General features: G+C 39.3%; 1 protein-coding gene across 5 annotated transcripts in view; it reads right to left on the bottom strand.

Annotated features, from left to right (window-relative positions):
- The window catches only part of MLLT10 (MLLT10 histone lysine methyltransferase DOT1L cofactor), a 209,436-nt gene that overhangs the window by 70,240 nt on the left and 115,693 nt on the right, over positions 1–23,503 (bottom strand). For all 5 annotated transcript variants that reach the window (XM_054020656.1, XM_054020659.1, XM_054020657.1 and 2 more), the window contains 3 exons: positions 20,118–20,213; positions 7,298–7,553; positions 2,349–2,918 (listed from right to left, as the gene is read on the bottom strand). In XM_054020656.1, the coding sequence (XP_053876631.1) occupies positions 2,349–2,918; positions 7,298–7,553; positions 20,118–20,213 (922 nt within the window). The remainder of the gene's footprint in view (positions 1–2,348; positions 2,919–7,297; positions 7,554–20,117; positions 20,214–23,503) is intronic.

The raw sequence follows: 23,503 nt of genomic DNA, 5'->3' as shown, positions 1-23,503 counted from the left end.
TACATAAACGACAGGCTTTGAAGCCCGGAAAATGGGACATCATTCTGGTACCCAACCAGGCACCAGTGACCCTACTCTAAAAAGATAGTATTCTAAACTTAATCCTATAACTAATTATTTACAGATTACTATACAAGACTAAAAACTAATGCAACTGGTATTATTTACAGTAAGGGAGGACGATATGAAGAAACAAAGATCACATCTCTAACAACAACTGTCACTGGTGATAGGAAGAAACTAAGGGGGGTTGAAGGCAGTGTGGCCCTTTATGCCTGCATGCAGCGTTGTGAGGCATCACGGAGCACTCACACTGCCCAGACGGGTACCACTTTGAGAAAAATCTCCCAACAACTGTGCATGAGGTGCACTCACACCCACAGTGGAATGGACATGTGCAACCACTTGAAGAACTTATTTTTTTCACAGAAATCAACTGAAGCAATAACAAACTCTGAATGTAAATTTTGGGCAAGAGATATAATTTACATATATCCACATCGTGTATGTGATGGTGACTGCCATATGATGAAACAGGGCATCACACATCTTTTGACTACCTTATCTGCCCTTTGCTCATTGAATCAGCTACCTGAAACTTTGTGGAATTATGAACAGGAGCATCCTGCAAAGGAAAGCTCCTCAGCTTTTCAACTGATAAACTTAGGAGGCCTAACATAATGGACTATCAAACATTGACATGTTTAGGTACGTACAGTTATTTGGTAGATACTTTACAGTTCCTATATGGTTGGACACATGGGGTGAGATTATCTGCAGGGCCTTTGAGCACTGAGCTGGCAGTCCCAGGAAAAGGAGTGTTTGGGTGTGTACCTCGATCAAAGTTAGCACACACATGTCTACCTGAGGCAAAAATTACATCCAAGGCTGCAGTATAGATTTACCCTAAGAGTACTATACTGAAAAAGAAGAGAATAGGGACAAAGATAAGATGTGGGAATGAAGATTATCCAAAACCAGGATCTCGCATCTGGATCTGCTACCTGAACTACTGTACCATGCCATTGCAAAATCTGATTGACTTCCATGGGATGTCACACAGATGCAGAAGTCAGCACTAGCAGAACTTGATGCAGGACTGGGACATAATTCTGAAGTTCTTGGACATCATCAAGCAATAAAATAAAGTAATACACAGTCAATTTTTTAAAAGCAGTATTTAGCTGGAAAACAAAACACTAGTTAAATATTTATCTTCAGAGTCTTAGTTTTTTCCATTAATTTCAATGCAAAAGTAGGTGTTCTGATCCTAATTTCTATGACTTCCAACTTGTTAGAAGGAAAACAGCACCCTACATAAAGTACATTTTGACTTTTTTGTGAATTACAATTTGTTTTTTAAAGACAAATTATACTTTTGGGGTATGTGTCTCATTTTGAAAAAAAAAAAAGGTGGAATTTTCCTTTAGCTATTTTCTGAAGTATCTATTGCTAGGCATCTGAAGTCCATCCAAAGTTATAATTAAAAATATGTGAAACTGTATCCAACAACACAGACACCAAGCCACAAAAATGAAACCAAAAGAAAATAGTTCCCCCCCCCCAAAAAAGCGGGGGGGGAGGGGAGAGACTAATAGTTGGTGCAAAAGAGATGTCAAGTGATTAAATTTAGTGATCCAAACAAAAAGGCCTGGTAAGCATAATGGTTTGTGAAGTTGCTCCATAGATTGGACAAGAAAAGCCTTATCCTGGCCCAATTCACATGTAGCCTTAGAACACAGAGGAAGGACAACCCGTCAAACTCAACTGCCTCAGAGGGATACTGGAGAAAGAGATTGTCACTCAGGCACATTGGGCCCAGGTTATAACCAAGGACTTGTTAAATGTTTTTTTAAACTAGTACTTTTTCCATAAACGAATTTCAAAACTTTTGTGCAGGTGGACTGAAATTGAGTGCGGTCTGTCAGCTGCAGAGAATGCTGAATATATTTTAATACTGATTTTGTTTTGTATGTGTAATAGAACATAAAACTCTGTAACCTGCACAAAATATAATTTGCTATAGTTAAATCTTATACTACGTCATTTCAAAATAACACATTTATACATTTCATTGTTTCCGCAGCTTCGGCAGTTAGGCCAATACCAGATACAGTCAGATCAATCTATTGTAGCTGTCTAAGGATTATATGTATCGAAACATATGGCAAAAAGTTAGTCTTACCAAGGTCATTATCTGCTTATCAATTCTTTTTTTAAAAGAAACATTAAAGATACTTAAAGTAAAATGCTACTTTATGTTTCTGAAAGTATACTCAGAATTGTGACTTTCTAAAATGAAGCCACGCATTTTTTAAGATATGAAACAACAAATCTGAAACGCCTACCTGAACCAACTGGAGATGATCCAACACTAAGACTTTGTAAACTTCCATTCCTGAGCAACGTTGGGGACTTTTGAAGACTAGAGCTTGTTGCACTTCCTGCAGCAGATGCCACAGATGACGTTGGAGAAGCAGAAGAAACTGATAGGTGGGAAATACTCTCCTGACTTTTATTTCCTTTGGGCCTACCAGGCCCATGTTTATTTTGTTTATTTCCTTTCCGTTTCTTTTCTGTTACAGTCTCTTCTTCTATCCCAGAAGTTTGGACTCGCTTGTATCCCGCTGAAGTAAGGCTTGTATTACCTAAGTCTCCAGGTGAGCTGTCAAAGTTTTTAGACTGGGAAACAACGGCTGAGGTTGAAGGGAGAACAATTAAGGAACTAAAACAATTCACACTCCCTTCCTGGTTTCCCATCTCTCCTTTATGTACATCTTTGGTTGACAAAGTCTGTTGGGAATGAGTGTAACTGTCATTACGCAGATCTGATTCTGTAAAACTCAAAAAATCCTGGGGAGATTGAACTGAACTTCCAGAAGATGATTTTACACTGCCAGGAGTCCCCAAAAAATTGCCTGTAGAAAGAAAGAAAGACAAGGATTTAATTTTTTTATTATGATTATTTTTATGATTTTAAAAATAAAACGCTTCTATCACTATTAAAATTGCTCAAGAAGCTGGATATTCTAGAAAATAAAACTTGGAGATGTCTTTTGAAACACAGCTTTACCACTTTAGGGCTTGTCTATGTGAACAGTTGGTATGTGGCAAGAGAGGGTATATCTCTACCTTGCACTAGATGTGATAAATCAACCCCTAGACAATGGGACAAGCCTTAAGAGTTCCCTGGTGCACTTTAATCTACTCCACTTTCAAACAGGAGTAGACTGGAGTGCGCTACAAAATTCCTATTGTGCAGAAGCAGAGTCCACACAGGTAATGATTGCATGGCAGTCTAGTGCATGATAGATTTATACCCTAGCTTGCTACAATCTGTATAGACAAGCCCTAAATTTGTAATGTAATTTTTAAAACATTTAATTTGGTTTTATTATTTCTACTGTGTTTGCTTCTTAGTTTTTCACTCAGTTGTGTCTGATTCTCAGCCACCTCATTCCTGCACTTGGGAACAGGGATAGAAAGGGAAGGAGAAAGTGAGTGGAAAAGATGGACAAAAGTGGTTTATAAGCCCTCTCTAATGGCCCCTATATTCTGGGATCATGCTGGGCTCTGGTGTAAGTTAAAGCACATTGCTCTAACTTACACTCTGCTTTATATGTCCCCCAAGCTATAAAGAATAACTATGGCACAGTGTACACCAGCCACATATCCAACAAGCCTACACTCTGCGCATGACATGCCCCCTATGCCAGGGTTCTGAAGTAGGGCTATGTGTGGAGGACTTGCACCCAGTTCTACACTGGCTATGGAGGTCCTCTTCACAAGGGGTATTTTTCAGGCAGATGTATAAAGGGCACTTTAAGCCCCTTCATACTGTAGGAACAGCATAAAAAGGCCTTTATACAACTGTGAATCATGCCCCCTCACTTTCTACTTCTCATGCTGTAGCACAATACTGAAATGACTGGGTTGCAAATAGTCAGAGGAATGCTTAAGTAGTCCAAATACAAATGTGTTTTCACTGAAATTCAGTAAGTATTTCTATAGATTTTTTTAAAGTTAGGTTTTGAAAAAAACTGACTATGGGGCATAATTATCTGCATGTCAGTGTTCTTTTAAGAATACGTTTCAAATTCCTTTGACTCTACACAACGTATGTATAGAGAAAGTCACAAATTACATTTTGGAAAACTGGTAAAAGCTCCTTATCAACCAAAGTCATATTTTAATGTTAGTACTCCATTATAGTAAACACAGATTATTAATCTGTTTAAAATATATAATTTACATTACATCAGTGATTTTAAGACAACTGCAATTTTGCTACTCAATTAGCATCTATATAAAAGAGGTTTTCCATCATCAATCCTGACCTGTCACCATCTGTCTTTCTTCTATACTTTTGTTTTTACAGCTGGTATAAAGAGCACACTGATGCATTAAATACTTTTAAACTACAGAGCACTTTAGGAACAACTAGTATTCCTAACCAATAAGGTACCTTAAAACACTAAACATCTACTAGCTTGACTAGTGGAAAATAATGCTTTAAACTCTCTCCGTTTAACAGCACTCTATTGCTATTCTTGGCATCTATTTTTCTTTCACTGTCTTGGGCTCTGTGATTTTTTAAGACATAATACAATGAAAATCTAAACAAAACATTACTTATACTTTCTGATACTTCAATACAACAAATTGATAGTGTTTGGATTATTTTAGCATGCAGAATGCAAACTGAGGACATTGTTTAAACAAGTATAAGCATATGGGAGGAATGACTACCCAGAAGATTTGCAATTAAGAGTTCAATCCTGCAAATGGTACTCATGCAAGCAGCCCTATTGGCTCCAATAAGACTACCCACAGGCATCAAGGACAAGTCTCAAAAGGGTTGCACAAATCCATCCCTAATTTTGCCATTAGGAAAAAAGAGTCTTAGTTACAAAAGAACATTTGCATTAGCCTGTTTAGAAACACTTAGTATACATTTCCAAAAGAATGTAAAGGGAAGTCATAGGTTTCAAAGAGGTAGTAAAAGTTTCAATGATTTCCCAACATATTTTTTCAAAACAAAGGCTGCACTTTAATACATACTTTTACAGCACTTTTGTTTGAAAAAAAGCTTTCCCTTTTTTAATTTGTTTAGTAGTAGAGTTATGTACATGTAAAAATTACCACATATTGGGAACAAACAGAAAGAACTCTCATTAACATTAGTGAGACACAAGGGCATCTCATGGCAGAACAGGCTCCCAACATCTTAAAAATGTCTCAGTCAAAACAGTCATTTGATGCACCTTTACTATTTGCTCTCGAGACAAAATTTGTTGGGCCCAGTTTCGACTTGAAAAGCAGGGGAGGTCATTTAAATCCAAAATTACTCCTTCAAAAGCTATGATCTTATGGATTCAACTTGTATGCTGTTTTTAAATAACTTGCACAAAATAAGCCAATTTAAAAAATAATAATCTTCATGTGCATAATAAAGTTCTCAACTATCATCTTCTTTAAGTAAGAAATGATCTCTTTCAATATAAGATTCCAATAATCAATTTTTGAAGTCTTATTCAAGAATGTAAATAAAACAGACCCTCAAAGAAATTTGAAAATGGTAACACTACACACGCGCACACACAATAACAACCTTTAAAAAAAACAACCATGAAAGAAGATGTAAAATCCATATTCCTTTGTCATCATTCTGATATTCACCACACTGGAAGTTTCAGAAAAAAACAGTTACTTACCTTTTCGTAACTGTTGTTCTTCGAGATGTGTTGTTCACGTCCATTCCACATTAGGTGTGTGCGCGCCATATGCACGAGCATCGGAAACTTTTTCCTTTAGCAGCTCCCGGCAGGGCCCCCGCCAGAGTGGCGCCACTGCACCGTGCATATATACCCCCGCTGGCCCGACCCCGTCCAGTTCCTTCTTGCCGGCGATTCCCACAGAGGGGTAGGAGGGTGGGTGGTGGAATGGACGTGAACAACACATCTCGAAGAACAACAGTTACGAAAAGGTAAGTAACCGTTTTTTCTTCTTCAAGTGCTTGTTCACATCCATTCCACATTAGGTAAATCACAAGCTTACCTTTGGAGGAGGGTAGGAGTCATGAAACAATTGATAACTAACTGATAACAGCTATACAACTCTAAGGCTAAGGGATTGCTTCTCTTACGAGAGTAAGAGATTGTTCCAATGCCGCCACGGACGATAAGAAGGAACTGGAGGGGGTCAGGCGGGGGTATATATGCACGGCGCAGTGGCGCCACTCTGGCGGGGGCCCTGCTGACCCGCTGGGAGCCGCTAAGGGGAAAAGTTTCCAGCGCTCGTGCACGCGGCGCGCACATACCTAATGTGGAATGGACGTGAACAAGCACTCGAAGAAGAATGAACATAATTCCTCTTTAAACTGCATGACTTGTGGGTTTATACCCCACAGATTAACAGATTTGTATAATGAATTTTTATTAACAATGTAAAAATTATTATGGATTCTTACTACTCTCCCTGACCACCACAAACTATCCTCCAGACAGACCAGAAATAGTGTGTGCATTTTCGGTTGGGGTTTTTTTGGGGGTGGTGGGAAAAGGGTGGTTTTTGTTGCTGTTGTTTTAAAGATGCCAGTAATGGCTCTAGAAAGTTATTTTAGAATGTCAGAAAGACCTATGCAATATATAAAAATCACCAAAATATGGGTAACATACATACATCCCCAAAAACATTATATACCCAGTAGACTGGAATGATGTAAAAATTAAAATGTGTATTTATATTTTGAAGGCACTTTGTGGATTCAGAAAAAGCTCCTAAGACAAGCTTCAGTCTATCTTGAAAATTATCATTTAGGACACATTATACATGATTTTAAGGCACATAAAATACAAACAGAAGTTTGTTCTGTTTCATTTTTACACTCAGCAATTTAAACTCAGTATTATTAAAGATTTGTGGGGTTTTTTTTAAATGTCTCCTATACTCAGACCTTGCATGCCAAATTTCAGCAGTGAGCAAATCTGCCAGCAGATTTACAAATTGCCAAAACCAGAAATGTAAAGTGAAAACTAAACCTAAATGGGCATAAACTGTCTTTTCCTGTAAAAACAGAACATACACATAGCATACAAAAAAGAGACCGGTATCTCTTTTTCTGAAAACAAAGTAACCAGCAAAAGATGCAACAAGCATTTATTGATTTAAAATAACCAAACTTTCCTATCATTATTCTGGATGATGGGTAAACGATTTTTTAAATTTAAGCATGAAAGATTTCTATCTGTTTACTCAGAGGTCATCAGGGAAACAGTATTATTGCTATTTTAAATACCTGGCTGAAAAGGACTAGCAGCTGACACGGTTGTTCCTGGATTCCTTCCACTACCAGGCTTTCTTCCCCTCTGACCTGAGCTGTGACCTGCAGATTTCTTCCCTTTGCTCTCTGACCCTCTAGCCTCTGAAGCATCTTTTCCACTTGAAGTATGTGCAGAGACTTCCTGGAAATTTGCATTTGTAAATCGAGCTGTGGTATCTTCCAACCGCTTCAAGGAGCCTGGCATAGAATTGTTGCTAGTGCTTGTGTAAGTCTAACATTTTGATTAAGAGAAAAGAAGTTAAAAAAGAGACAGTTAGACCACAAAAAAACTGTACATCAACCAATAAAAAAAATTAGTGGAAGGGAGAGGAACATTCAAGTATCCTAACAATAAAGAAAACATTAACAGTCTTTCTTTTTAGTTTCACAAGTTAGCAGTATACTTTTTAAAATATTTTTTGAAACTTTTAATCTTATGTTATGACAGCACCATAAAAACAAAGAACAGAAAGTCAGTTACTAATATGTAATTTTTTTGATCAGATATAGTGCCAGCTGTCAGTTCAGTTAGCAAGCATCAGATTGCAGCAATTAATAGAAATGTACGTGCTGACATATCCACTATATTTATCAAAAGGCAAATAGTAACACTACTAGCTCTACTGATCAAAATAATGGCAATTATTCCTGAAACTTTAGCAAGCTTGTGAAGCATGCTGTATAATCAGAAAACCTACAGTTTTATGATTATGGCACCAATCCTGCAGACTGCATACGTACTTAATTTCATACAGTTAGTAGTCGCACTGTACTCAGCAGGATTGCTCAAAGTGTATGAAATTAAACATAAGTAAGTCTTTGAAAGACTGGGTCTAAAAAACAGTTTCATGATACAGAAAATGTTTATATTTTGGGGTTGGATGGGAGTCTCTGGATTACTTTACAGACTGCCAAGACTATTTTCAGCTGCAAATGTGTAACGAGAATTCTATCACATTAAAAGGGAGATTTGAAATACTTTGAAAAAAGTTATTTATATTTTATAGTTTTATATTAATATATACACATACTATAATAATATTACATTACACACACATGCACACAGTCTTTCCATACAAGTTAACAGAAGATGTCAATTTTTTGGTAACTTTAAGATATGAATTTAAACTGATTTATAAGAAATAAGCGTTTTTCCCAAACTAAGACTAGACCAGAAAATGTGCGATTATGACAAAATCTTACTTATTAAGCAAAATTAGGAGTGTTTAAGTAATGATTATTCAGATGTAGAAGTTACTTTGAAGAAATTGTTGGATTGTTAATATATCATGATTAAACTCTATACGCTTGGCTGTGCGATTTTTGGCAAAAATGTTAGAATAGTAGTCATTTATAACTATTTTGATAACTGAGTGAAATTCTGACTCCATTGAAATCAATGGCAAAACTCCCATTCAATATCTATATTTATTTTGAGTTTATCTGGTATTTCTATGAATGAGTTAATATTGTAAAGATTATTTTATTAAGGTATTGTGAGGCCTTTTGCTAGTAGTGATATTTTTCAAAAAGCTTTTTTGTGATGATATAATTTATGTATGCTAAAATGAAAAAAATACAAATATAATGATATTAAATAACTCCATAAAGTCTTTAATAAAGATGAAGGATTTTATATGTTGGATGAAAAAAATATGAGGAAAAGGAGTGACATTATTCAGAAGTTGTATTTTACTAAACTGAGCAGACGTATAATTAAACAAAACACTAATTTGCATTCTGATTGGTAGAAAACCTCCTAAATGTTAAACAACCAGATCTTTGTTTAAATATTTTATATCAATATTGAACAGTACATTTTTCTTTCTGATTCTTTAATCATTATTAAGGCTCTGAGATTCAGGACAGCACTAAAATGTCTTTAAATCCATCCCTACTAAAAAAAACATTTACACATGTACTGCTTAAATCCCATTAAAACTATTCTCTAAAAAGATGCTTTCCTGAATTGGGTCTATAGCACTATAAAAAACAATTTATTATCTTTCACATTGTACTTTGATATAACTGGCATGAAAAAATGAACTCACTTTTCACTAATACAACCACCACCAGACAGAAACTCAAAAAAAGTTAATTATAATAAAATTATCTGCAATTCAGATTTTACATGCTGGGGTATGTTACTCAATATGTGAGATCTCAGGAAGCTGTACTGAGAAAAATGTACCTTTCAATCAGTAGTTTATCAGTGTTCAGAAATACTACTTTTTTATTTTAGAAAACTCCCCGTTTGCTCAATAGCCTCTTTAGAAGCAATATATTCCCATGTAAATTTGTTTCATTTTAACTGTATTTTTTTCAAGTTTTCACAGTTCAGGGCAAACAATGTAAACCATGGCACAGAGCAGGGCACTACTTTTTAAAATTATTACCTACAAGTTTACCAACTACTCTCAAAGTCATTTTAGTAAGAAATGAAATCCTATTTGCATAGACCAATAGGATTCAAGCTGATTAAATTCCATGGCTTACTTTGGAAACATGAACCTTTTGCATGCTGGGCAGGTCAATTGGGAAACCACCCCAGCTCATTTTTCAATCATTTTTCCATTAGCTTGGGCTGGTCCTGAAGCTCTCCATCCCACTCACATGTGACCTATATGACCTAGTACAGGTCAAAAGCCATGTAAAGAAAACACATTGGTACTCTTCACTCATGTGTCAAGTGGGGGAGGGAGAGGAAACCGAGCAAGGGTACTGTACATGGAAACATAATATGAACTCCCACTCAGAGTCTCAAATTAGGTTTGGTCAGTTCCCCAATGCCATTAATGGAAAAGATACTAGAGTCACCTGGAAGTTTAAAGCTGTTACTTTGCACCACTCAAACTCTAAGCATACATATTATGCAATATTCTGATCCCCCCAAAGTCTGAAATTCTAGAAATCATATTGTCTTCATATTAGCTAGCTAGACTCAGAAAAAGCTGAAAAATATGAAAAAAGCTATGCACTCCAATGCTTGCTGCTGTTCTTTTGTCACTGTAGCATATAAGCAAAGCCATAATATGTAGTACAATGAACTAAAAAAACCCACCATGCAACACTATTAAGTGAAACGCAATGCTAACATGCAAATTGCAGAAAGTCATAGGAATAGATCTGCAAAGCAACCAATTGTATTAAAAACCATGCATATTCTTCAATCAAAAGATCCAACAAGTTTTAACTGATGTTATTGAATCTGAGAGAGAAGAATGGGAGTTAAATTTATGCCAGTGAGGTTAATTACTTTAAATAAAGGTAGGCAAAGTGGGACTCTCCAAAACTGCCAACGTGGCTCACTTCAGAGCTGCAGGGAAATTTCACTTAGGATTTTCTGAATAGTATAGAATCATAGAAAATTAGGGTTGGAAGAGATCTCAGGAGGTCATCTAGTAGTGAGAAAAGGAAATATGCATAACTAACAAATTAATAAGTCACCATAAGGAATGTCAGAACTACAATGGATGGCAGCACAGGACTAGCACAATGCTAGCAAAAGAAGGTAGCATATATATATACGACAGACAGCATTCATCTGTTACGACTCTACCCCACTTGACAAATACTTGTTTAGCCACAGCTGCTCCAAACTGTTATACTTATTATTTCTATTAGGCAGCACCTAAATGCCACGAAGAGAATGGGATTCCCATTGTGCTGGACAAACACGAGTCTTGTCTTCACTGTCACAGTTAGCTTGAAATAGTGCACTCGAGTTACTGCACCTCGAGTTAACCTAGCATGAGTGAGAGGCCAAACCAAATTTCAAAACAACATTCCAGCTACAGAGTGATTTGATTAGCTACTGATGAGCTGTTGTAACTTGAGATACTGCATCCCCACTGCATTACAATCTCAAGCACCTGCATCACTGGAGCCTCCATCCACCCCACCCCAACAGGCCAGCTAAAGCACCACTAGAGAATTTTGTGGGTGGATGGGAATCGAGTTATGGGTAACATTTAAGTTATAACTAGACCTAACTATGCTGTGAAGAGATACCCAAAGACATAGACCCAGGCCCAACATGCTTACTGCAAACTAAAAACGACGAAAAATAGACAAAGAGTGTGAGAAAGAGATCCAATGAAACAGGCAAAGCGATCAGGGTAATGGCAGGCACAAATTTTTATTCCAATAATTTTCCATACATGTTTGATGGGTTTTTATTTTGTTTTGTTTTGTTTGTTTGGGGGGGAGGAGGGGGGGGACAACAGATGTTGGGATGAAAGGCAGTAGGTTCATCTTTTTTTTTTTTTTTTTTTTTTTTTAAAGATATTTAACTCCTTAGGTCAAAGTCCATGTGTTCATACATGCTTGGTACAGCACAACAATAACTTGCCTATTTTAATAAGATTTATTAATAACTCTTGCCAATACAATTTCTTTTTTTAAAAAAGCATCTGTATTTAAAAGTTTTCAGCCACTGCCTCTTCACTTTTATAATTGTTTTAACCCTTCATTTATTTTACTTACTTTTATTTCCTACATGCCTATTTTCTAATTTTTGTTTTAATTCTTGCCTATTTATTTTTCACTCTGCCTATTTCTAGATTTATTTAGTTTTAAACCTTGCTTATCTTTTATCTTTGCTTTTATACTTTTTAATTTCCAGTTTTATTCTTAACTTTTTTGAAAATCTATTTCTTGGCCATTACAAATTCACCTCTTGATTTACACTCATTACAATCTGATATTGATTATTACAGTGTGGTGGCAACACCACAATAGTTAAGGCCTTATCTAGACTAAGGCCCACTCAACATTAAAAATTAGGTCAGCATAACTTCGGCCTTGGCTACACTGGCGGTGTACAGCGCTGCAACTTGCTGCACTCAGGGGTGTGAAAAAACACCCCCGAGCGCAGCGAGTGCAGCGCTGTAAAGTGCCAGTGTAATCAGAGCCTGCAGCGCTGCACGCTTGTTCGCAGCACTACCAGCTACTCCCCTCAGAGAGGTGGAGTACATACAGCGACAGCTCTCACAGCGCTGGCAGCGCGACTACACTCGCGCTTCACAGCGCTGCCGCGAAGTCCCAAGTGTAGCCAAGGCCTACGTCACTCAGGGGTATGAAAAATCCACATCCCTGAGCAGCATAGTTAAGCCAAACTAAGTCCCAGTGTAGACGGCGTTAGGTCAATGGGAGATGGATTACCTGTGTCTGACGGGAGAATCCTTCCCAGCAGCATAGGCAGTATATACACTGAAGCGCTACAGCAATGCAGCTGTGCCTCTATAGCATTTTAAGCATTGACAAGTTACTCCTGGGGGGATTCTGCATGACTGCGTGCCCGCAGAAAATGGCCCTCCTGCAGATTTCCTGCGTTTCCCTGCAGAAAACAGCAGGGAAGGAAAGGGAAGCTGTGCGGGGGGGAGGGGTGGCGGACCATGAGTGCAGTTTTGGGGACAGGGATTGCCCCCTCCAAACAGAGGCGAGGCATGGGATGGTACATGAGGTTACATGACACTGCCCCCCTCGTTCTGCAAGCGCAGAGCTGCCCAGCTGAAGGAAGCTGTGTTTCGGATCTGCTGACTCTGCAGCGGAATGCCTCCTGGGTCCTCGTGCCAGTCGTGCTCTCCTTTTGTGTGCTGGGAGCCTTCCTGTTTTCCATTCTGTGCAACAGTGAGTGCCTGCAGTGGGGCTAGGTAAGGAGGAGTGAAGGAAATGAAGGAAGGAGGAAGTAAGGGGGTGGGGAGAAGAGGCAGTGGGGAAGGAAAGGGGGGTGGAATAGGGCAGGGGGAGGGGAATGTGGGAAGGGAATGGAGAAGAAAAGGGGATAGGGGAATCGCGGGAGCCCAGCAGGCAGTATCCCCTTGGCAGAAGCTGGGGCTCCCCCGTTAAGCAGGCCCATCGAACCCTCATCCTGACAAGCCCTACCCCTCTACACCTGGACCCCTCCAACAAGCCCCCCACACCCAGACCCCCACCCCACTGATCCCCAACCAGCTGCACCTGGACCCCCAACCCATCAAGCCCCACTCTCCCAGTACCTGGACCCCTCCACTGTGCCCCCCAGGCCCTTCCCCTGCCGAGCCCCATCTCCCCATACCCTCTGTGCATCCACATCTCCCACTGAGCCACCTGCACCCAGCTTGCCCCACACAGAAACCTCTCACCCCCCACCTGGATCCTCCCACACTAAACCCCTCCACACTTGGATCCTGCTGGGCTGAGCCTGCCCACCATACCTGGTGCACCTGGCGCAGAGGGGCAGGACCCCGGGGTGTTTCTGGGGCAGGCCCACCCCTTGCATTGTGTCAGGGTCAGGGCCAACCTCACTGCTGAGTCCCTGTACCAAGGGAGGTAGGGTCTTCAGGGTGATCTCCCACCTCAATGCAGCCAGTGGCGTGTGCTCCCCACTGCCATGCTGGAGCCACATTTATTTATTGACAAATACAATTTGCAGAATTTTAAAATATTGTGCACTCCCCCAGGAGTAACAAGCCTTAATGGTACGTCTATACATCAATTAAACATCCACAGCCGGCCAGTGTCAGCTGAGTTGAGCTCACAGGGCCCAGGCTGCGGAGCTGTAAAATAGTGGGAAATCCTGCAAGACAGAACTGCCACCCCGGACACACCACACAATCCATTATCTACAGTCAAGCACTGAGGTACAACCGCATCTGCCCCAACCCCTCAGACAGAGACCAACACCTACAAGTTCTTCACCAAACATTCTCAAAACTACAATATCCGCACAAGGAAATAAGGAAACAAATCAACAGAGCCAGATGTATACCCAGAAGCCTCCTGCTACAAGACAGGCCCAAGAAAGAAACCAACAGAACTCCACAGGCCATCACCTACAGTCCTCAGCTTCAACCTCTCCAACTCATCATCAGTGATCTACAACCCATCCTGGATAATGATCCCTCACTTTCACAGACCTTGGGAGGCAGGCCAGTCCTCGCCCACAGACAACCCGCCAACCTTAAGCATATTCTCACCAGCAACCACACACAGCACCATAACAACTCTAACTCAGGAACCAATCCATCCAACAAACCTCGATGCCAACTCTGCCCACATATCTACACCAGCAACACCATCACAAGACCTAACCAGATCAGCTACATCATCACCGGTTCATTCACCTGCATGTCCACACATGTTATATATGCCATCATGTGCCAGCAATGCCCCTCTGCTATGTACATTCGCCAAACTGGACAGTCACTGCGTATAAGGATCAATGGACACAAGTCAGATATCAGGAATGGCAATATACAAAAACCTGTAGGAGAACACTTCAACCTCCCTGGCCACACAACAGCGGATGTAAAGGTAGCCATCTTACAGCAAAAAAACTTCAGGACCAGACTCCAAAGAGAAACTGCTGAGCTTCAGTTCATTTGCAAATTTGACACCATCAGATCAGGATTAAACAAAGACTGTGAATGGCTAGCCAACTACAAAAGCAGTTTCTCCTCCCTTGGTATTCACACCTCAACTGCTAGCAGAGGACTTCACCCTCCCTGATTGAACTAACCTCGTTATCTCCAGACTGATTCTTGCCTGCATATTTATACCTGCCTCTGGAAATTTCCATTACATGTGTCTGACGAAGTGGGTATTCACCCACGAAAGCTTATGCTCTGAATACATCTGTTAGTCTTAAAGGTGTCACATGACTCTCTGTTGCATTTTCCCCAGTATAACTGTGTCCACACTCAGGCTTTTGCTGGTATAAAAATTTTGCCCCCCCCCCCCCCCCCCCCATAACCAACACTGTTATACTGGCAGGAGTTTCTAGTGTTGACCTTGCCTAAGGATGAGATAAGCTTACTGTTTAACAGTTGATTTTTCTAAGTGCTCTAAAAATTCACAAGCACACTCAAATTGTTTTGAAAACTGCTGAGCTTAATAGGGGTCTGAGAGTAGGATTACTGGGCCAAATTTGGGGCCATTTAACCCAGGGGCTCCCAAGATTCAGCATCCTGAAATAAAGAACCTGACAATAACATTTTCTGGGGTTCGTATAATTTTTTGCACATACCGGAGGCTCAAAATATTTCACTGATCTACCCCAAAAACTGGTATCACCTGATTAGGTCTGTATTCAGCTAGTGTCCAGCACCTATACTAGCACTTTTAAGTAATTTTTAACAAGTTAAGTGTTTAATTTAGCTCTACAAATTGGCTTGAGCCTGGGTGCTAGAGACATCAATTTGTACATGTAGTGCAAGACTGCTGCTCTGAAGTGAGAAAGTGTGTTTATAGGCACACCTGCTGTCTGTCACTAGGTAGCTCATGAGCAACTCCCAGAAACTGTGATTTTGAGTCCTGCCCTCAACAGATTTCTCAGAATGTCTGCTGTGCGCTCTACCATTCTCTGCCCACAATCAGCTTTGGATGAGGGGGTGCACAGGGGCTCCACTTTTGGAAGTTTTGCCCTGAGAGAAGAGCCTTTTGTTTAAGAGTGGATATTTCAAAGTGCTTGAAAATCCACACAGATACTCGGATTGTCTTGAAAAGTGCTATGCCATGGCACAGAGCAAGTAGTGTGCATTTGGGGTCATTGGTCAAGGAGTTCCTCAGATACAGCTCCTCCAATACAAAGCTATTCATTACAATCAAAGTACTCTAAATCCCACACGTACAGGGAAATTGTCTTGAAAACTGGTGTGCCACAGCAGAGGTTCATACAGACTTTGGAAAATGGGGAAGAGCACAGACTTTGGGATGAATGGACCACTTCATATCTCTGCAATCCTCCTATGATACAGGAGCCCTTCACCTTACACTAGCCCCCAAAGTAGACTAAGGAGCTTGGCATTCACCTCTGCCTCTACTTGGTAGCTATACCCTCACAGCCCAGTTGCCTCTTTCTTTCCTTCCTATAACCCCTCCAACCATACTTGGGCCATGGAGGGAACAGGGGGAGAAGAGACCTGGTAGCTGAGTGGTGGTGAGGAAGACCCATCAATCCTTCCCATCCCTACAGGTTTCCCTCAACCATGCCCTCTCACTATTATCACTTCCTCAAAATACAAGGGAAACTGACTACCAAAAACTTTGTTACACTTGACTAGCAATGCGCCTCACACTTTTCCAGAACACTGAATGTGCATAAACCACTAAAACCAGGAAATAAAGTGCTATGGGAAACATCTAGCACTGTGAGAGTTAGCAGGAGTGTTTGAAGAAGAACAATGGAATACCATTATACTGGATACAACACAGAAAATGGCAAGTTTTTTTTTTTTTTTTTAAAGGGACTGGTCAGGTTTAGTTTTCTTCCACTACCAATTGCCAGCTGCAAAGGGGGACAGAGTTAAGGTTCTGTGGAGGGAAGGACTGTGGACACTATTACTTTAACTTTATTTTCCAGCTTCACTTTATATTATCTGTGTTTAGAGCTTAGGTATAAGTGCATTTGACATTCTGGAAGGGTATGAGGCACTGCCGGTCAACCTTATGTCTGGATTAATGAAGATTTTGAGCAGTGAAATTATGTTTTACTTCGGCTTCCTCCCTGTCCTGATTTCACCCAATTACCTCCAATCCTTCCCCTTCAGTCAAACCCTGTTAACAAAGATTATGACAAAAGCCTAAAGAGTAAGGGAAAATTATATGTTGCAAATGTAAACTCCGGGTTTTAGGAGGGAAAACAGGTATACTGGGGAGCCCTGGCTTAGGCCCTATTCCACACATACTGCTACTGTCTCAACTGGAAGTCTTGGCACCTCTGAGGGCTGTAACCTTACTCTGGAAGATGGATGCAGCCACCTCACATAACAGTGGGATAGTCAAGGGGGTCCCTAGTGCCTCTGCTTTGTCTTGGTCAGGGAGAGCTTGCTCAGGGGGTGTGATGGGTTGGATCACAGAAACCCCCTTGGGAGCTGCCACCTGATGTGCCAAGACTACCTCTGCTCCTGTTTTTCCTGCCAGCTCAGGACTCCAGCACCCTGTTTTGCTGAGTCAGACTCTCCCATCTGCTCCAACCAGACAGACCCAGGGTCTGAATCACTTGCCCCAAAGCTGCAAGTTTACCTGAAAACAGCTCACAGTAGTGTGCTTGTCTTTAGCACTCAGATGCTCAACTCCCAATGGGGTCTAAACCCAAACAAATCCGTTTTACCCTGCATAAAGCTTATGCAGGGTAAACTCATAAATTGTTCACCCTCTATAACACTGATAGAGAGATATGCACAGTTGTTTGCTCCTCCAGGTATTAATACATACTCTGAGTAAATTACTAAATAAAAAGTGATTTTATTAAATACAGATAGTAGGATTTAAGTGGTTCCAAGTAGTAACAGACAGAACAAAATAAGTCACCAAGCAAAATAAAATAAAATGCACAAATCTATGCCTAATCAAACTGAATACAGATAATCTCACCCTCAGAGATGCTTTAGTAAGTTTTTTCTCAGACTGAACACCTTCCAGGCCTGGGCACAATTCTTTCCCCTGGTACAGCTCTTGTTGCAGCTCAGGTGATAGCTAGGGGATTCTTCATGATGGCTCCTCTCTCTCCTTTGTTCTCTTCCACCCCTTTATATATCTTTTGCATAAGGCGGGAACCCTTTGTCCCTCTGGGTTTCCACCCCCCCCCCCCCCCACTGGAAAAGCACCAGGTTAAAGATGGATTCCAGTTCAGGTGACATGATCACATGTCACTGCAAGACTTCATTACTTACTTGCCAGCACACACATATACAGGAAGACTCACAGGTAAACACAGCCATCTGCAGACAATGGGAGTCATCAAGATTCCAAACCATCATTAATGGCCCACGCTTTACAGAATTACAATAGGCCCTGAGAGTTATATTTTATATTTCTAGTTTTAGATATAAGAGTGGTACATTTATACAAATCGAATGATCACACTCAGTAGATTATAAGCTTTGTAATGATACCTTACAAGAGACCTTTTGCATGAAGCATATCCCAGTTACATTATATTCACTTATCATGTTTTTATAAAACCATACAGATTGCACAACGTCACAGGGGGATCTCAGTGTAAGAAGAATATCCACCATTTACAAATGTTCATGTTTTCATGTTCAAAAGAACCTTAGAACATTAGGTGTCACCACAACATCCTTGTGAAGTAGGTAAATGCTTTCCCCCTCTTGACTTAGAAAAAAAATGAGGCAGGTCAGAACTCAGAAGTTATTGAATACCAATCCTGTACTCAGACCAATACACCAAAACTTGTTCAGAGCTCTCAATATTTTAGTTTTAATATATTGTAAACTAATTCTGTGTCCTACATCAAATCACAATAGTGTCACAGGCAGTTTCTTCTGCTACTACTCCTTCCATTTCCAGCCAGCTGAGCTGCAACACAATCCAAATATCGCCCATCGCCAAATATCGTCTGTTATGTTTAGCAAGTACAAGTACACTATGCAGGGCCAGGCCAGGCCAGGCCAAAACAGAAGTCAATGGCTGAAAAAAGGATGACTCCAAGACCAAAAAAGACCATACATTCCAAGACCACAAATTAGCTTCTTTGGAACATTTCCCTTCACAAGACATTTGAGGAACAGACAAAAGGCAGGCTTACTGTATTAATTATGAAACTATAAAAGTGTGCACACTTCAAATGAATGTTCCTAATCTTGATGAGAAGAAATGAAAGTGTCCAAGCATACTGAGAACATCTGCTCTGTTAGTGATGGATCTCCAAAACTTATACAGTTACTTGAAAAGGTGATTACACCTTTCCTCTGGAAACCTCAGACAGTGAAAAGCAGAAGTTTCAGGTTTTTACATGCTCTGACAAGAGTCATGGTGTTTTGGAAACACAAAGGTTATATTTTGTTGAGCAATGAGTAAAGATCCAGCAATCAGATTGCCACATGGTAGGGTCTGGGTGCAGGGTTTTGCCATCTTTCCATAGAAAGATAAAACAATTATACTGGTGAGTACCAAGAACTAATGAACTCAAACCACCACTTTTCAGAATCATGTGTCAAACAGTATTGAGAACCTGAGATCCCAAAAAATGGGAGAAAATGAATTCATACTCTGCGGAAGAAAAACATTTATAAGCTACTGTGTTCCTGTAACAGCACCATTATGTGTGTCATGTGTTGTAGTCCCTCTTAAAAATATTCTTTACAACTTGGCATTTCACATGGGTCCCTTGAGTTAGAGTCAAGTCATTGCCACAACAAGAAGGAAGACTCAATGCAGCAGGCAGATAAGAGGCAAAAATTGCTAACACTCAAGAAATGTGATGTGTTGTGGATGTGTACCGTGCTCATGAGTTTGCAATTATTGACTTGAATACTTCTTGTGTCAGTGATAGTCTGGCAAATGCTCCAAGAGCAGATTCAAAATTTTTATTAAAGTTAATGTTTAAAATTAAATATACACAAGTTAAGAGGGAAGGTACTGTACATCTGGGGTCCGGCTTGAGTTATGAGGGATTACAGGTATCAGTTACAAGGATCACGAGATACATACATATCACATAACCAGAATAGACCCAGATTGGGGTACGGTGTTTTTTAAAGCGTCAGTGGATAAGTGGGCTCAGGTACGCCACCCATGGAATGTATAAAGAGTCCTATTACAATGGAGTATGAATAACTTAATTTTTCATATTTCTCAATTCACCAAATATTATCACAGACAAGTACAACTTCTTACAGTCTCTATATCCACTATCTAGTAACTATTCTGCAATTATAAAATTCTCAGACATTCTTCATAGCACAGACACAAACAGTTTACAACTCTACATTACTAAAAACGTGTCAAAATGCAAATTTAATAATTCATTTGAACTTAAGCCTTAGGAGGGGGGAAAAAGAAAACTTACTTTCTCTGTAGTTACAGTAAGAGACGGAACCAAAGATGGTGAAGACTCAGACTGCTTCTTGTATTTTTGTTTGTGTTTGTCTTTTTCTTTATATTTCTACAAAATATGAAAGTAAAATATAACCCAAGTTCAGGTTCATCTTCAACATAATCCATGTATGACATACATAATACAATTTTCTATTATTTAAACACAAAAAACAAATTTGACTATAAAAGTTACATTCTTGTGAAAGTCAAATGACTAATATTTCAAATATTAAACTACGCACATTTTGTTCAGCAGAACCATCAGAATGTTTGCATTGAGAAGCAGCATACACTGAAATTCTTTATTAGTTACAATTAGCATTACTGAATCTATTAGTGTTACTAAAATAAAACCGTCTTGCCAAAAATCAAGATCTTGGTACCATAACATTACAGAAAAATTGAATTAAAAAGCTATATTGATATCCATTCTGTTTTAAAGTTCTTGTATTTCCACCAGAATTATTGTATTAATAGTGAAAATTTTATTTTTCATTGGGTTATTACTATAAATCAACAGTAAGTCAGAACATTAACTAATTTACAAATCTCAGTCTTGCTCTACTACGGGTATCACAAATGACACTTTTACCAAGATGGCCACCCTCCAGAAAACTACACTAATGTTATTTATTACAAACTTCAGTCTCAAAGTTATTAGTTCATATGCTGAGAGAAAATCATTCTGAACTTTCAGTATGTTTAACTGAGCAAACAGAATATTTCCCTTTTAAAATACGCTGAAAAATTAGAAAGTATTTCTGTTTTCCTTTATTTACTGACCACAACAAGTATAGCTAGCTAATACTGTGCAAATATCAAAGAAAATGGTCTCTTTCCTTAACTGTTTCCAATCTAGGGCCATGATCCTGCCTACAAGCCCTCCGCATGTTTGCAGAACCAGGACCTATATTTTGTGTTCAATAGAAGGGTATTAACATGAAAATTGTGATTTTTATAGCATCAACCTGCTGTAGAAGTTCTACATTTTTCCTGTGACTGAAAAGTTTTAGGGTTTTAATTTCTCCCTATAAACATTACTGAACTTTTGTTTGGGAAGATGATGCTGCCTGAAGTCACTAGGGGGAAAAAAGATTACTTACCAGCAACTGTTCCTTGAATATTTTACTTCTGCAGATTCACATTTCCAGGATTTTTGTGCACCTGCACCATACCCAGTAGAGCAGTACCATATATATGACCACTCCTTCACAGAAGCAAATGTTTGGACACAAAGCTACAAAAAGTCTGCATGGTCCCAACTCCTTTGGCTAACTGAAAGACTCAGAAGAAGTACTCCAAAAGGTGGAGAAGGAAGCTGGGCACTGTGGATCTGCAAAGGCATTATACTCAAGCCATTGCTGGTAAGTAACCTTTCTTCCTCTTTTGAGAATTGTCAATATAGATCGACATGAAGATTAAGTGGCTATACAATCCCCAGCAGGAGAGCAAAATACTTATTTGATAATGGCTGCAAAACTGCTCTTATGGCAACACTGTCAGAATCAGATGTCATATCAAGGGAGAAATGCATGTAAATACATATAAATATAACTCCAAAAGTCAGTTTTCCACATATTTGCAAGGGAAGAGCCATCAGATAAGCATGCCATAAAAGCTGCTTTAGAACTAGCTGAATGGGCTTTTAAACTTCCTTAGTAATGGGTCACCAACTAACTGAAAAAGTCTACATGCAAAGTCTAATTCATTTTGAAAATATGAGTAAAGCAAACTCCACACTCTACAACCATAAACTATAAATAACTTGGCTGATTTTCTAAAAAGTTTTATCTTCTCTAAATAACTCAGCACCCTCTTAAAATCATGTTTATATTACCTAGCCTCACCAGGAAATGAATATGGTTTAAGAAAAACAGAATTTCAAAACATCTTCAGCATAAATATACAGCAAGAACATAAAGCCATTTTGTCCTTGTGGAACACAGTATAAACAGCCCCACAACCACAAAACCCTGTAGTTTGTTCTGCCCCCCCATGAAGCTAGTGTAGCAATAAAAGATAACATTTAGAAGGGGGTAGTACAGACTGCTCTCCCAAACAGTTAAAAGGTTGTTTCCATCTGTCTTAAATTTTAATTTCAAGCCACTGGAATGGAAAAAATCTTCTGTCTGCTTGATATGTTCTATTCAGAACTTCTGTACAATGTCTAAGGACAGGGGAATCTGGAACCTCGCAGTGGAAAGCATAAATAAGTAGAGCTGGACAATATGTTTAATAGTTTATTGGTGGATCCAAATCTATTTGTGAATTTGAGACAAATTCACTCAATAGTTTTGGCCTGAAAAAAATATTTTTGGGGATTAGCAGCGGCGGTGGCCTCCCTCATAATCATTAGCCCAGTGGTTAAAGCACTCACATGGGATGTTGGAAACCAGGGTTCCATTCCCCTCTGTACTTGTTGTGGCATAGAGATTTGAATTTGGGAATCCCATGCCCTAAGTGAGTGCCCTAACCACCAGGCTATGGAGTCACTCACACATGTTCGCTCTCTCTCTCTCTCTCTCTGGCCCAATGATTATTTATTGTTATTCATAGCACTGTAACAATTCAGTCACCTAGGATTTGGGAGACTCAAGTTTAAGTCCCTGCTCCAATGACTATTTAATTATATATAAAAAGTGCAAAAGCTTCCACAGAATAACCCATGGCCAAGTAGCTAGGGCACACAAGTGCAATGCAGTTAAGACCCACATTCAAATTCCTTCTCCACACTAGGCAGAAGAGGAAACTGTTTTCAAGTCTCCCACATCCCAGATGACTGTTTTACATCAGTAAGCTAAGGCTATAAAGGAGGTCACCACCACAACCACAATGCAAAAAAATGTATTTCAAGTCAAACAAAACATTTAATTTAACTTAAAAACAGATTTTTTTTTATTTGACACATTTTTTGAAATTTTTGGATTCAAATCAATCTAATTTTTTTCTGAACTGCAAGTAAACTGAAAAAACCATTTATTCTCCCAGATCTAGAAACTACTCTGTGTATTCTAAGAAATAAAATTTTGATATATTTAACTAAAACAAACATTCAAAAATATCAGAAATCAGTGTTCGTAAAGTACACAATCCATTGGCCATAGTTCACACAAATCTTTTCCATTTCAAGGAACCTTGGCTTCCTTGTAGGCGCCTTCCTGGATTCTAAAATTATGTCCTGCATCTCTTTGGAGCATGATTTAATCCTTTAGATAAAAGGATTCTGGGCCTGACTGTCAAATCTGACCTCCTTTCTAGGCAGAAGATCTGGAAGCTCAGGATGAAGTACTGGAAATTCCAAAAAAGGTTGCATGAGATCAAAACACCAGAAGTGACAAGCCCAGGCTGGAGTTATGA

This window comes from Malaclemys terrapin, chromosome 2 (genome assembly GCF_027887155.1).
Source record: "Malaclemys terrapin pileata isolate rMalTer1 chromosome 2, rMalTer1.hap1, whole genome shotgun sequence".
NCBI classification, from domain to species: domain Eukaryota; kingdom Metazoa; phylum Chordata; order Testudines; family Emydidae; genus Malaclemys; species Malaclemys terrapin.
Note: the sequence above shows the minus strand (reverse complement) of the source record. Positions and strands in the feature narration are given on the sequence as shown.